The sequence below is a fragment of the Leucopleurus acutus genome (genome assembly GCF_964270905.1).
Source record: "Leucopleurus acutus genome assembly, chromosome: 11".
Taxonomy (NCBI): Eukaryota; Metazoa; Chordata; class Mammalia; order Artiodactyla; family Delphinidae; genus Leucopleurus; species Leucopleurus acutus.
Window position 1 is genome coordinate 65,246,064 of NC_139152.1, and position 14,870 is coordinate 65,260,933.

Genomic DNA, 14,870 nt, shown 5'->3' on the forward strand with positions numbered 1-14,870 from the left:
GCAAAACTATGCTTCCCTATTCTCATTCCTTCAACTACCTCTGAAAAATTTATATATCATTTGGAAGGAAATTAAACTTTTGGTTGAGTTCCTATTTTCAATCTGATTGATAAGAAACTGATTAAAAAATGGTTTGGAAAATATTTTATGAAAGAAAATTCAGCAAAATAGTTATTTAACATAAAACAGTTTCCCAAGGAAATAACCTTACAAAAAGAAAAAAGAAACAGTTTAGAAATTGTCAGAGCAAGCTATACCTCTACAGGGAAATGGCTGCTTTCTCAAGCTTGCCAAATAAAGTATGATAAAGCCTTGTTGATACTAAAAGAGTGAGAGAGAAGGAACCACACAGCATTTACATGGATTAATTCTTGAGATAGTTAAATTTTCCTGGCACAACTGGCTACTAGCAACAGGAAGAACAAAATTATCAAGTACAATGCTTCAGAGGAACATTTAAAGTTAGCGCACTGAGAAGAGATTGGTATGCTTAAAGTCCAAATTGGGAAATTAATACAATACAATTTGATGGTAATTAATTCTATTCATACTTATAGAAGAGTTTAAAGAACTATCCAGATAGCCTAGTCCAATACTTCTCATTCTACAAGCAAGGAAATTTCAACCAAAGGTCAGGAGGCTTGCTAGTTAGTGGCAAGACTGGCCTAAATCTGAAGTCTTTTTTTGTTTTAAATAGCTCCCTGGTGCCTAATACTGAACAGTGAACTCTATAGAAGGGACCAATTAAGAAAAAATAGGTAGAAGAATCTCAGGAATCTCTGTGAGATATCTGGACTTCCAGTTCTTGAATTCTACTACATGAGCTAGGAGATCTGGGTACTGGTCCTGGCTTTCGTGTGCACATGTGCATATAGTTTAATTTGTAATGATATATTTTACTAGAGACTGGGGGCCAAGGCATTACTCACAGACAGGAGATTAACTACATAAAAATAACTTTAAATACTTGCAAAAGTATCTGAGTCAATTTAAATTTCAATGATATCATTTCATCTTTCAAATGAACTGAACAAATTTAACTGAATGTTATTAGGTAAGCATGTACATTAATCTTATTTAAATTAGTAGACTTTAATTTTATACAATTATTACATGAAAATTAACATTCATTACAAAGCAATTGATTGTTATATAGTATCCATGTAAAGCAGGTATTATTACCCTGATTTTACAGAGAAATCAGAGATTAAATAACTTACCCACATCTACAGTTACATGCATGAATCAGTCCATGTTCTTGAACACTGTACATGCTGATTCTCATATAATTTGTTTGTATAGTTAGAAATATTTTAATTAGCATGTTATACAAATAAATTATAATATTCAATGACTACCTGTTGTTCTACTGCCAATTTTACCTATACCTATATTTAGGTATATTACTATTTACCTATATTACCTATATTCTACTGCCAATTTTACCTATTTATTTTACCTATATATTTACAGGTGAGGCAAAAGATATGCTGACTCACCTGATCAGCAATGTCACAGCAATAAATAAAAAATTAAATCCCTAAGTGACTAGAATCTAGTCATTTATAAATTTCAAAAACTCTTTGTGTATTTCCAAAAAAATAATTTACTTGTAGGATTAGCAAGCTTCAAGAAAATAAAGGAATCCATAACACATCACCTGGCAACAAAGCTAGCCTGTGCCCATTTAGCAATATCTTGTTTTTAATGGGAAATAGAATTATCAGTACGTTCCTTGACATGTTTATTTAGTAAACTTTAGCTTCTCACATTTTCTTAGAGAAAATATTTTATTGAGTGAGTAAAAAACCTGATTCAAAACTGTTGCTGTTGTGTCTAGAGGAAATATGGGAGTCCAAGAAATTCTAGGGCTCCATTTGTGTTTACTAATGATCACCAAACTGGTCCTGATAATGATGACAGTTTTTTCATTGATAAAAACCTTAATGAAAATGAAATACCTTTTCTGATAAATACGTTAAAATGCCAAAATGCCAGGTTATACAACTCAAAGATAGCAATCCTGGAATCTTATGCTCTCAGAAGGTTTTTTTTTTGGTTTTGTTTTTCTTAAGATTTTTTTGATGTGGACCATTTTTAAAGTCTTCATTGCATTTGTTACAATATCGCTTCTGTTGTATGTTTTGGGTTTTTTTGGGCTGTGAGGCATGTGGGATCCTAGCTCCCAACCATGGATTGAACCTGCAACCCCTGCAGTGGGAGGCAAAGTCCCAACCACTGGACCACCAGGGAAGTCCCTCTTCAGAAGTCTGAGTGATTAGCCAATACAGAATAAAAGCAATTCAGTAAACAAAATCTATAAAAACATGTGAGCCAGAGGGAAAAAAAAGCAGAAAACCTATCCTTGATAATAAAAAGGGAAAGAACGTAAATTGTTAATTGTTATAAAAAGGGAAAGAATGTAAATAGTAAAGCAATTTGGCAGCATCTATGAAGAGTGAAAATATGATTCAATAATCCAATGTTTAAGTGTATCTATTAGAGAACCTCTTGCACATATACACAGGGAGGCAATTATAAAATGATTGCTGCAGCATTATTTATAACACAACATTGGGAATAAGGTAAATTTTTATCAAAAGGGAAATTAATGTATTTAATGAATACTATACAGCAACTAAAAGGATAAGTTACATACATAAAGACACAGATAGATACAAACAAACCTAAGAAATACAACTTTCAAATAAAAAATGCAAGTTGCATAACTCCTAGGGAATAATAAAAACACAAAACAACCTTATAATTACTATATATTACTTCTGAATGTAAGATAAGAGTATAAAAATAGACTAGAAGATTCAGAAAAAAACTCATGATAGTGATTTGGGAAAGAAAGGAAAGAGAAGTAGATTAGGGTTGGTGGTTAAAGAAGACAATGGTAATGTTTTAATTTTATTAAAAGAAAAATTATAAGCAAATACAGCTAAATGTCAACAGCTGTTAAGTTTTGGTAGTTGGAATATGAATGTTTATTATATTATACTTTTCTGCATCTTTAAAATTTCTCAAAACAAAGTAAATTTCCCCACACCTCTACAGGAAAAAATCTTGACTCCGCCCCAGCTTTCTAAAACTTTAGTATTACTGAGGAAATATTTGGGATGCTGTTGTAGCCAGCTTCCTGTACTTTCAGGTCTCAGAAAGCAGCAGGAGCATTCTTGAGCTGCTGGGAACCCATCTAACCCTATGTGCACCATCCAAAGAGAATCTTAGAAGCCTCTTCACCTTCTTCAAACCTAAAAATATAGGTCAGTAAAATGCAGAGGTGATCAATTACCTGCCTCCAGGTAAGCAGAGAACAATAAAATCACAGCTATACTTAAATTTCTAACACTCCCTAAAAGGCAATTTACTGGCTTGGGAGGTATCCTAACAAGTAGCATGTCACTCTGAAAAGTTTCAAAATTAAAGCCTGACCTCATCTTACTTTACACTTCATCAAAATTCACTGAAAATCCCTTTATCCTTCAAATTTTACCTGTTTCAGCTTCTGATTCTGAGTCATCTTCCTCATCTTCTTCACTAGAGCAACTAGATTCATCTTTTTTTCCTTCTTCTTCATCATCAACCTTTTCTTGTTCCAGAGATTCAATACGGGATGCATTTTTCTCAGGCTCAATAATCAATGTCTCTTTGCTGTGAAAGGAAAAAAGCCTTGAAATAATTATAAACACAAAAGGTGAAAATTAATTTTTCCCAGAACCACAAAATCTAATAATCATACTTGTGGTTATCATGACAACTCATTTAAAACAATAACAAAACCTACTTTAATATTTTACTTACTTTTTAAAGGTTTTCTGTGATTGATTATTGTCCATATTGGCTGTTGATTCAATCAGTGGAGACTTCTTCTCCCGTTTTTCACTATGGAGCTTTATAAAAGTTATGCAAAGGAAAATAAGAATACTATTAAAATAACATTAATGAGCAAAATACAGAATTTAAAATAATAACAAAGTAGCTTCCCAAACACGAAATGAAAACAAAACAGACAAAACAAATAAAAGATTTGTTTTACCTAAAAAGAAAAGGGGTTGGATAACGAATAAAAAGAACTAGACAATTTAAAAGCTCCACAGAGGGGACTTCCCTGACAGTCCAGTGGTTAAGACTCTGCACATCCCCTGCAGGGGACATGGGTTCGATCCCTGGTTGGGGAACTAAGATCTGCTGTGTGGTGCAGCCAAAACAACAACAACAACAACAACAACAAACCACTCCACAAAGGACTAAGTTGGATTTTTTTTTTTAAGATCCCTCCAACTTTAGTTTACTGAAAAACCAGGGACCATTAACCATTTGGGATGTCTAATAATATTTTACTTAAACATCTGCTTCCTAGTTATGTAACTCCTTGCTTATCTAGCATATGCTATTTTAGAAATCTGAGATTTTATAGTCTCCACCCTCTAAGCAAACTTTCTTATAAAATTAGTATGAAAAAGATACTATTATTGAGAACATACACATTATAGAAGTATTCATTTTGGGAAAGGGATGCTAGAGAAATGGGGATAAGCAACACAAAAGGCTAAAAAAAACCCCACCACTACTCCTTTATTCTCATTCACTGTCATTTAATTTGATCGCTAGGAATAACTTAAAATCAAACAGTATAAAACATCACAAGAATACTTTTTCAGCTGTCTAAGATTCAAAGTTATTAAGAGAATTCACTAATAGAGACAATTTTTAGACAATCATCATACATACCAGATTTTGTTTCTTTTGCAACTCTTCTAAATATCCTAAAATGTCTTCATCTGCTACATCAAAGGCTGTCTGGCCCTACGCAGGAAACAAGAGGGTTGGTGATAATTAAAAAATCAATAAATTATAAAATGCCTTCGGTGATTCTGTATGATTATACAGAAAGAAGTTAGATAACATTTTTAATGGTAGGTATACAACATGGTACATATGACTTGAAGGAGATGTATGAGAAATCCCTGTGAGAGATAAGCAGCTGATATACCTCCCCTTACTTTTTTTGGTAACAGCTTTATTGATCTATAATTCACATACAAGTCACCCATTTTAAAGTATGCAATTCAATGGTTTTAGTATATTCACAGAGTTTTACAACCATTGCCACAATCAATTTTAGAACATTTTCATCACCCCCAAAAGAAATGACATACCCATTAGCAATCCCCTCCCCACTCCCCCTCCCCCTGTCTGAGGCAACCACTAATATACTTTCTGTCACTACAGACTTGCCTATTCCAGACATTTCATATAAATGGAATCATACAATATATGGTCCTTTGTGACTGGCTTCTTTCACTTTGCAAACTGTTTTCAAGGTTCATCCATATTGTAGCATGTATCTACTTCATTCTTTTTTATTGCTGAATAATATTCCATTGCATGATCTACCACCTTTTGCTAATCTCTTCACCAGATGATGGACATCTGCTTTTGCTTTCTGGTACACAATGAATAATACTGCTATGAACATTTGTGTATAAGTTTTTGTGTGGACATCTGTTTTAATTTTCTTGGGTATATAGTTATGAGTGGAATTACTGGGTCATGTGGTAACTCCAAGTTTAACTTTTTGAGATCTTATTTCTACTTTACCGCCATAAAAATTAATTATAAATTCTTAGTAGAGTAATAAAATAAACATATATATTTCTAAACTACTTAAAAGTTCAGCCAGCCACAGGTATGACTTAGTTTCAAAAAGTAGTCCAGGTGAACATCTGTCAATCTATTTTTATTCATAGTGGAAAAGAAAATTTCAAAGAGCTGTTGACCCAAAATAGTAAGGATTTTTCCTGCTGCCAGCTTAGTCCTTATAATAACCCTACTGGTACAAGTCTCCAGAATGCCAGAAAGTTCATTATTTAGAATATATTCTACCTTATATGCTTGCAAAATTTCTTAACTTGTGAATTTCTAAGAATATAATATCAATGGAAGCACCCAAATCTACTCAACACATATGGTAATACTATTACAGAAAGAGTAATACTTCTTTGTCGAATAAGGCCAAATCACCTCATAAGTAGCTGGAAAAGACTTAATAATAAAAATGAATAAATGATTCACAAAATGTTTTACACAGTTAATAAACCTTACTAGAATTAAATAATTTATATTCTCATAACATTTTTTAGACTAAAACTATATTTCTAGAAGTTGAAATATTTAAAGTACATTTGAAAGGCCTACCACTTTGTTGACCATCTCCATATCACACAGACTGTCCACTAAAATTCGACATGCTTCTTCTTTACCCCAATGAGCTGCAGCATGAAGAGGTGTCCAGCCATCATAATCTTTAATATTAACATCATAGCCCGCCTGTATTAAAAGTCTAAACAAATTACAGTGAATTACATCATCATTAAAATCTAGAAATGATTGGATATAATTAACAGCTATATACGACGCAAGTTAACAAAAATTTGCAATATATTTCTTTTCATAGTTCAGAATCCCTCCTCCCCTCAACAAATTAACTAGGACAAAAGAATTCTCAGAAAACACTGGCATAGAGGATCTTGAGTTACTGCCATAATAATGAATTCAGTTTTAATTAATTCCTAATGACTATGAGTCTTATGGTTTGGTATGACACTGATTAATTCTTGTTAATATGTTTCTAACTGAAAATTTTGCAGGAGAGTCTATAATTTTTCAAAACTATTGGATCAATTTGTATGTTAAACTGATTTATTGTAGGAAATGTCTTCAAGTGTCCATATGATATATCATCTCAAGCTGAACATGTTCTAAAAATATACTGGGATCAAACAAAGTTATTTGTAGTGTCATTGTTGCCTTGTGGTTAAGGAACTGGTTTGTGAAAGCCTTCATGAACCTTTATGATCTACCACTGGAAATTTTCATAGGAAAATGACTGTTAGAAACAAAACAAAGCAAAACAAATATTCCGAGGGGTCGAGTCTACTTTTCTGTAGCAGTAGAAAGCAGATATTCTAATCAACAAAGCTAGAAAACAGGAATACATTTTAATACAATGGAAAGAGTTGCATAAATGTTAGTATGCCCTTATAACTGTATATTGACATCAACCTTCGTTTTATTTAGAAATTAAGCTCACAGAGAGCAAAGAATGGGTCTATAAATTGCACACAGCACAGCGCCACACACAAAGGCGAACACTAAATACTTTATAACTCAAATCTGGTTAACCTTAACCTTACCTTCCAAGATGCTGACCTTGAGAAGGGCTTCTTTTTACCTACAGGAGGTGGTAGTGATAGCTAATATATAACCATTTATTTATGTTTCAAGAACTGATCCCCTATTTCCTAACAATATCTAAAGCAGATGTTTTTAATTATGGCTCCATAGCAGAACCATCTGAAAAACTTGCTATTAAAAAAACAAAAAAAAGTTTTCCCAGCTCCATCCCAGTTCCACTGAATTAATCAGTATCTTGGGAGATGGGCCCTGTCAACTTATTACTTTTAATAAGTTCTGCATATGATCTCACATCACTGCCTGTCTCCTGCCTGCAGATCAGCATTTAAGAGCCAGTGATCTAAAAAACACGCTAATAGATATAAGTCAGAAGATTTAAGTTAAAAAAATATGGCAACTAACATAAATATTATCAGATACTTTATTAATAGAGACAGAAATAATAATGGAAGATAATAAAAATATACCAATAGGAAATATGAACTATAATAATGTTAAATATCCTGAGCAATACAAAATTCTAAGTACTTGAGAGTCTGTGCGGAGAGAAAGGTAGACACCCACACCCTGCCCCCCAAACATAAGGCTCTCTATATGCCAGGCCATGCAAGGATACTCAAAAAAATAAGACAGTATTTATTATGCTCAAGGAACTTCTAATGGAGGACAAAAGTTAAGTAAAACAACAATCAACCCTCACAGACAGGTTCTATGATGAAGCTGCAATAGGAGTACAGAACTGAAAAGCATAAAAATCAACTGAAAGGGGTTGTGTGTGTTTGGGGGGAGGGGGTAAGTGGGGACACAGTTACATTTGAAATGGATCTCTTCTATTTATTTTTGATTTAATATTTTCTTTCCTAAGTAAAATATTCACAAATTTCAAAACTAAAAAAGAATAAATGGCTAGATAGCAAAGTCACTTTCCCACTGCTGACCTTTAGCCAACCAGTTTCCCTGCCCCAGAGATAACCATACTACTACTTTTGATTAGATCCTTACAGAGAGATTTTATGCATATATAAATAAATACAGCTTAAAGTTTTAAAACATAAACACAAATGATGCATAGTTCTTAACATATCCTAGTGCTCTTTCCATATCTATAAGTAGTGTTTTAATCACTATAGAGTATTCCAGTGAAAGGATGTATCATGATCTATTCAACCATTCTCCTACTCCAATTACAAACAATGCTGCTAGCACATACCTTATTTCCTATGTGAGTGAGAATATCTGTAAAAAAAATTCCTAGGGATTTCCCTGGTGGCACAGTGGTTAAGAATATGCCTGCCAACACAGGGGACATGGGTTCAAGCCCTGGTCCAGGAAGATCCCACATGCTGCAGAGCAACTAAGCCTGTGCACCACAACTACTGAAGCTTGCGCTCTACAGCCCCTGCTCTGAAACAAGAGAAGCCACAGCAGTGAGAAGCCCATGCACCGCACAGAAGAGTAGCTCCTGCTTGCTGCAACTAGAGAAAGCCCGTGCGCAGCAACAAAGAACCAATGCAGCCAAAAATAAAATAAATAAATAAATAAAAAAAAAAAACAATTCTTAGAGGTAGTGCTGCTAAGCCAAAGAATAACTGTTACTTTGATAAAATTTGCTCAATAGTCATTTATACTTCCACCAATAATGTAAGAGAGTGCCTTTCCCCAAATTTGCCAACAGTGTGCCAAACATTTTGATCTTTGCCAATATGATAGATGAAAAATGATAATTCACTGTAGCTTTATCTGCACTTATTATGAATGAAGTTGAGCATTTCTTTTCCATGGGCTTAAGAGCCTTGAACTGAGTCAAAGGATAGAAAGGAATCTGCTTCCAAGTTGAAGAGATGGTGAATGAAGGTATCTAGATAGAAACAAGAGTAGGCATTAAGGCATCATGAAAGAACTTCAAGTAGATATATACAGCTGGAATCATGCATGCCTGAGGAGCAATGGTAGCAGCTTAGCTTGAAAGAGGAACCAATGGCCAGATGACTAATGGTCTTATGTGCTAAGCTGAGGAGTTTAAAATTCATCCCAATTCCTGCTGAGAATCTTAATGAAGGATTTTAAGAGCCTGGACAACTGAATTACAAAGACCACTTGGAAGCAGTCTAGAAATCTATTTTACAGTGCAATCCAGTACTCATATATATGTTTATAGAAACAAGAATTTTAAGAAACAAAATACCTTTACCATATGCAATACTCTTTGATATTTTCGATTTTTTTCTTTTTAAATGCTGTTCACAGCTCACTAAGTTCATTTCATGACCCACTCTGATGGGGTTTGAAAGTCTGAAAAATTTTGGATTAGAGAGAAACAGATGGGACAAGAAAACTAATTACAACTTAACTGTAGCGGCTTCCCTGGTGGCACAGTGGTTAAGAATCCGCCTGCCAACGCAGGGGACACGGGTTCGAGCCTTGGTCCGGGAAGATCCCACATGCTGCAGAGCAACTAAGCCCGTGCACCACAGCTACTGAGCCTGTGCTCTACAGCCCGCGTGCCACAACTACTGAAGCCCACATGCCTAAAGCCAGTGCTCCGCAACAAGAGAAGCCACTGCAGTGAGAAGCCCGCGCACTGCAACGAAGAGTAGCCCCTGCTCACCGCAACTAGAGAAAGCCCGTGTGCAGCAACGAAGACCCAACACAGCCAAAAGTAAATAAATAAATTAATTTAAAAAAAAGTTAACTGTACTATTCTAGGAGAAGGCTTAAATTACTGAAGTGAGTAGGGATTGAAATAGGAGGAAACCCGGAATAACTGACCCACTTAAACTTCTTCACTGTTTTTACTGAGGAGAGGGAATAAGGAGAAGGGATTGATATAAGAAACCAAAGTGGAACAAAGGTAAAATAGAGGGTGCAGTAGATTTTGCTGAGGGCCAGTCTTATTAGCCTTCACATAGATATAACAAAAGTTATGCACTGAATTGTTTTTTCCATACAGTTGCCAACACCTTTGCACTGCATACGTAAAAACCAAAACACAAATTTATTGTGACATAAAGGAGCTTTGCCCCAAAGATATTTGTTGATCAGTATATAACCCTATATCGTCTAAGTTGCTTATGGTTTAATATTATGCTAACAACACTCTGAATTCCAGTGTTCATGTAGTGAAAATCTAAAACAAAATCAGATAAGTTACATGTAAATAAACAATCAGTAGGAATCAAGCTCTCAGAATTTGATAATATGTTTATACACAACATTGTTCTTAGTCTCTGTAACCAGAGTTAACCTATCTGGGAATCTCAAAGTGACTCTAATAATTTACTAGGCCAGAAGGTAACATATAATGGTTGTCTAACACTTAAATTTCACTTATTGGAAAATTGCAATGGAAGAACAGTAGAATACTCAAAATTTGAGAGTGAAAGAAAGAACTTTAGAAATAAAGCAATAATATTCAAGGTAGTTTTCTCTTTCTCCCTATAGACAGACATTAAATAACTTACAAAAGCTGTTTCAAAATAATGTTAGCAGGTATCTTAAAAAAAGGAAAAGTGAAATAAAGAAAACAAATCAAAGCAGAAAAACAACTGTGAGAAGCAATACTTACTTTAAAACTTCTGTATAGCCTTTAGCGGCTGCAACATGAAGTGCTGTACCTCCAGATTTTGCATGCCGGACATCATTTATATGGCCACTATTTAGCCATTGTCTTGCATCTCTAAGCATTATTCGTTCTTCTTCTTTTCGAGCTGCTTCTATATCAACCCCTGATAAAATAAAATATTTTTTTCATTTTTTTCTCTATAGTAAATGTTTTTGTTTGGAAATAAAATTATCCAAAACATTCCAAGTTTAATTGAAAATTAAAAGTGAAATTATATTTTTGAAAAATGGGCTGCTTAGAACAAGCTGGTTAAATAAAGAAATGTAGGAATACTGTAGATATTTTATTAGCATTCTCTATTGACTATTTAATTTTTGCCCTACAGTATTATTTTGGCTTTCTTTTTACCTTTTCTGCTTATTCCTTTTGTTTTTGAAGATTTGAATACTCCCCAAGGTATTCCCCATCCTTTGGTCTAAAAAAAAAGTTTGTTGTTTTAAACAATCATATGTATTTAAGTCTCAAATTTTTATCCACTGCTTTGACCAGTTCTCTGTACTCTAGCCTAGTAGGTACAAATGTTTATTGAACACTTCAACTTGGAGGTCCTGTCCTCATCTAAAATTAATAGACCTTAAATCAGATTATTTTTCTACCAACACCCCTTTCTTTTTCCAACATAGTACACTGTTCATACCATCAGTATCAGTTTTATAATTTTAGTAAGTTATATAGATGTTTATTCATTTAAAAGCATTAAGCGCTACGCTAGGTTGAGATGATAAGAGTGGGGAGAATTCAAAAGGGACACGACCTTCAAAGCGCTCAACATCCTGAGAAAAAAATTAAAATAGAAATGATAATCCTGAAATTCCTCAGTGATGTCATGTTATCTTATGGCTTCAAATGCTGGTTATTTAATAAATAGCACATACCATGATGCATTTATACTCCAGAAGACAACGAGCTTATTAAAAAAGGTAAATATACTGCTTTTTTATCTTGTATCCCCACCATATGGATGGATACCTGATACAAAGTAAAAGGGATCAGTAAATGTTTACTGAATGAACGATGAATACATAAATACATGAGTAAAAAATAATTACACATACACACAACTCCTCAGCTAAGATCTCTTCTATAATTCATATCCATGTATCCAATTGGCTGGCTGGAATTTTTCATTCACTCATTCATCAATCAATCAGTCAATATGTACTGAGTCTCTACTATATGTCAGGTACTTTATTAGGTGTTAGGGGTTTAGAAGTGAACCTATTACATGGCAGATGATACATCTGTGAAGGAAAAAAAAGCAGAGTAAAGGTATAGAAGGTAATGAGAAAGAGTTGTTATTTTATATAGGTTGGTAAAGAACAGTCTCTTTGATAAGGTGACATTACAGCAAGAAATAAAGTGACAGTCATACCATAATCTTAGAGAATATTCCAGACAGAGGGAAGTAGTACAGATCTTCCTTGACTTACAATAGGGTTACAACAAAAGTTGAAAATATCCTAAGTCAAAACTGCATATGATATACCTATCCTGTCATAGCTTAATGTAGCCTACCTTAGACACGCTCAGAATACTTACATTAGCGTACAGTTGGGAAAAATCATCTAACACAAAGCCTGTTTTATAAATAAATTATTAAGCGCTGAATATCTCATGTAATTTACTGAACACTGTATTGAAAGTGAAAAACAGAATGGTCACATAGGTATAGAATGGTTGTTTAAGTGTATCAGTTTGGTTGTTTACCCTCATGATTACGTGGCTGACCAGAAGTTGCAGCTTGCTGCTGTTGACCAGCGTCACTAGGGAATATGTGCTGCATATCACTAGCCCGGGAAAAGATCGAAACTCAAAATCTGAAGTATGGTTTCTACTGAATGTGCATTGCTTTCAAACCATCATAAAGTTGAAAAATCGTTAAACTGAACCACTATAAGTCAGGGACTGTCTGTATTAAGCACTGAGGTAGAAGCCTGCTTGGAATGTTCTTCTGATTAGGAAAAGGCAGGGTGTCTATAGAGTAGTGAGGACAATGAGCGGGGGGCAGGGTGACAACATCCCACTCAATTTAAGAGGATCACTTAAGCTGAAAAGTTACGAGTAAAAACAGGTAGAAACTGGGAGGCTATAACAATAATTCAGGCAAGAGATGATGGTAACTTGAACCAGGGTGGTAGCAGTGAAGGTAGTAAAGAGGTTAGATTCTGCATTCTTCAAGGCAAACCAACAGAATTTGCTGTTAGTTTGGATGTAGGAGAAAAAGAGAAGTCAAGGATGAATCAAAGGTTTTTAGCCTGAGCAACTAGAAAAATTAAATTTTCAATTTCGGAAATGTGAAGTTTGAAATGCACTAACAGACATCTAATTGGAGTTAGCTGGATATCTGAGTCTGGAGAACAGAGAAGAGGTCAAAACTAGGGATGTAATATAATACATAATAAAATGATATAACACAGTCACCTCAAACTCAATGCTAAAATCTTATCTCAATTTTCCCTAGCCAATCTGCTTGCTGTCTGTCTTATATTTCCTATATTAGGTTCCAATACTTACCCAGAAACCCGGAAGTCACCCTTAATCCCTCCCTTTGCCTTATCCACAGCCTCCATCCAATTAGTCAGCAGATTCTGAGTTGCCATTCCTAAAATGTCTTCTTTTCCTAAAATGTCTTCTTAATGGCCCCTAATCACTATTTTAGTTCGTCTTATGTCTCTCACACTTTGACGACTACAGCTGGCCCTTAATTCATTCTCCTCAGTTCCTTCTGAGTCATTCCCCACATCATCGCCAGACTGGTTTTTCTGTAGCAAAATACAATCATCTCTCTTTTCTATAAAAATCTGTCAATGACTGCTCACCTCCTACAAGACAAAGCTCAAGCTCTTTAGTGTAGCAGACAGAGCCTTTTATGATTTGGTCTCAATGCATTTTTAATCTCTAGTCTTTCTCCTCTATCATCACCCAGTGTTCTAACCATATAGATCTTCACATAGATCAAGTACATCATGTGCCTGTGCTGTTGTGCAAGCTAGTATCCTCTATCTGGAATGTATCCTTACCTTGCTTGCTTAGTAAATTACCATTTATTCAACATACAACTAAACTGTTCAATTGAAGCTCAATCTCAAAAAAGTAGGCCATGACTGAAAAACATTTTTAAAATCCCGAGATTACAGAAGTGCAGGTAAAGTCATCTTCAAACTAGAGATCTCATTTTTTTTCCCCAAATGTTTGCTCTTGGTGCTAGAACCAACTATTCTCTTGAATTTTTCTTTTTTTTCCTAAATATTTACTTATTTATTTATTTGGCTGTGTCAGGTCTTAGTAGTGGCATGCGGGCTCAGTAGTTGTGGCGCACAGGCTCAGTAGCTGTGGTGCATGGGCTCTAGAGCGCATGGGCTTAGTAGTTGCAGCATGCAGGCTTAGCTGCCCCATGGCACGTGGAATCTTGGTTCCGTGACCAGAGATTGAACCCACGTCCCCTGTGTTGCAAGGCGGATTCTTAACCACTGGATCACCAGGGAAGTCCCTCATTACTACATTTGAAAGAAACTTGCAAAAAAGTTTTCCAAATAGACTTTATAAAAACAATTATATACACTATATATGTAACGGACAAAACCTATTATAATCTTTAATTACAAAGTATCACCATTTCTATAATAATGCGATTTTATACATATATAAATTTCCTTTCAAAAGATAATCAGTCCATCTTATTTAAAATGCTTTCTAATGTTATTCATAAAAGAAATCATAAAGCTGTAATTGTTAATACATTAAGAATAATCTTTCTACTAAATGACCTTTCTCAGACTGATTTATTTTATTTTCTTATGCTTAGTTTTTTTTACCATGTCTTTTAATACATGAACATCTTTATTATCATTATCCCTTTTCTCTTTATCATCTTAAATAGTCTGACTTTTATTGTCTTTTATTATTCTAAATTTCCTCTGGACTTGAAATAAAAAAACAGCTACTTCAAAAAAAAAAACAAAAAACAAAAAAAACCAGCTACTTCTTCTGGATTTATCTAATTTCATGCTATCTTCACCTAATTACAAAGCAGTTACCCTCT

At 34.4% G+C, this 14,870-nt stretch overlaps 1 protein-coding gene across 7 annotated transcripts in view; it reads right to left on the minus strand.

The window, feature by feature from the left end:
* The window catches only part of PPP1R12A (protein phosphatase 1 regulatory subunit 12A), a gene marked incomplete at its 3' end in the record, with an annotated part of 150,007 nt that overhangs the window by 50,970 nt on the left and 84,167 nt on the right, over window positions 1–14,870 (minus strand). For all 7 annotated transcript variants that reach the window (XM_082850013.1, XM_082850016.1, XM_082850012.1 and 4 more), the window contains exons 4-8: window positions 10,772–10,931; window positions 6,208–6,352; window positions 4,741–4,815; window positions 3,811–3,899; window positions 3,503–3,660 (exon numbers count right to left, since the gene is read on the minus strand). In XM_082850013.1, coding sequence (XP_082706139.1) covers window positions 3,503–3,660; window positions 3,811–3,899; window positions 4,741–4,815; window positions 6,208–6,352; window positions 10,772–10,931 — 627 coding nt within the window. The remainder of the gene's footprint in view (window positions 1–3,502; window positions 3,661–3,810; window positions 3,900–4,740; window positions 4,816–6,207; window positions 6,353–10,771; window positions 10,932–14,870) is intronic.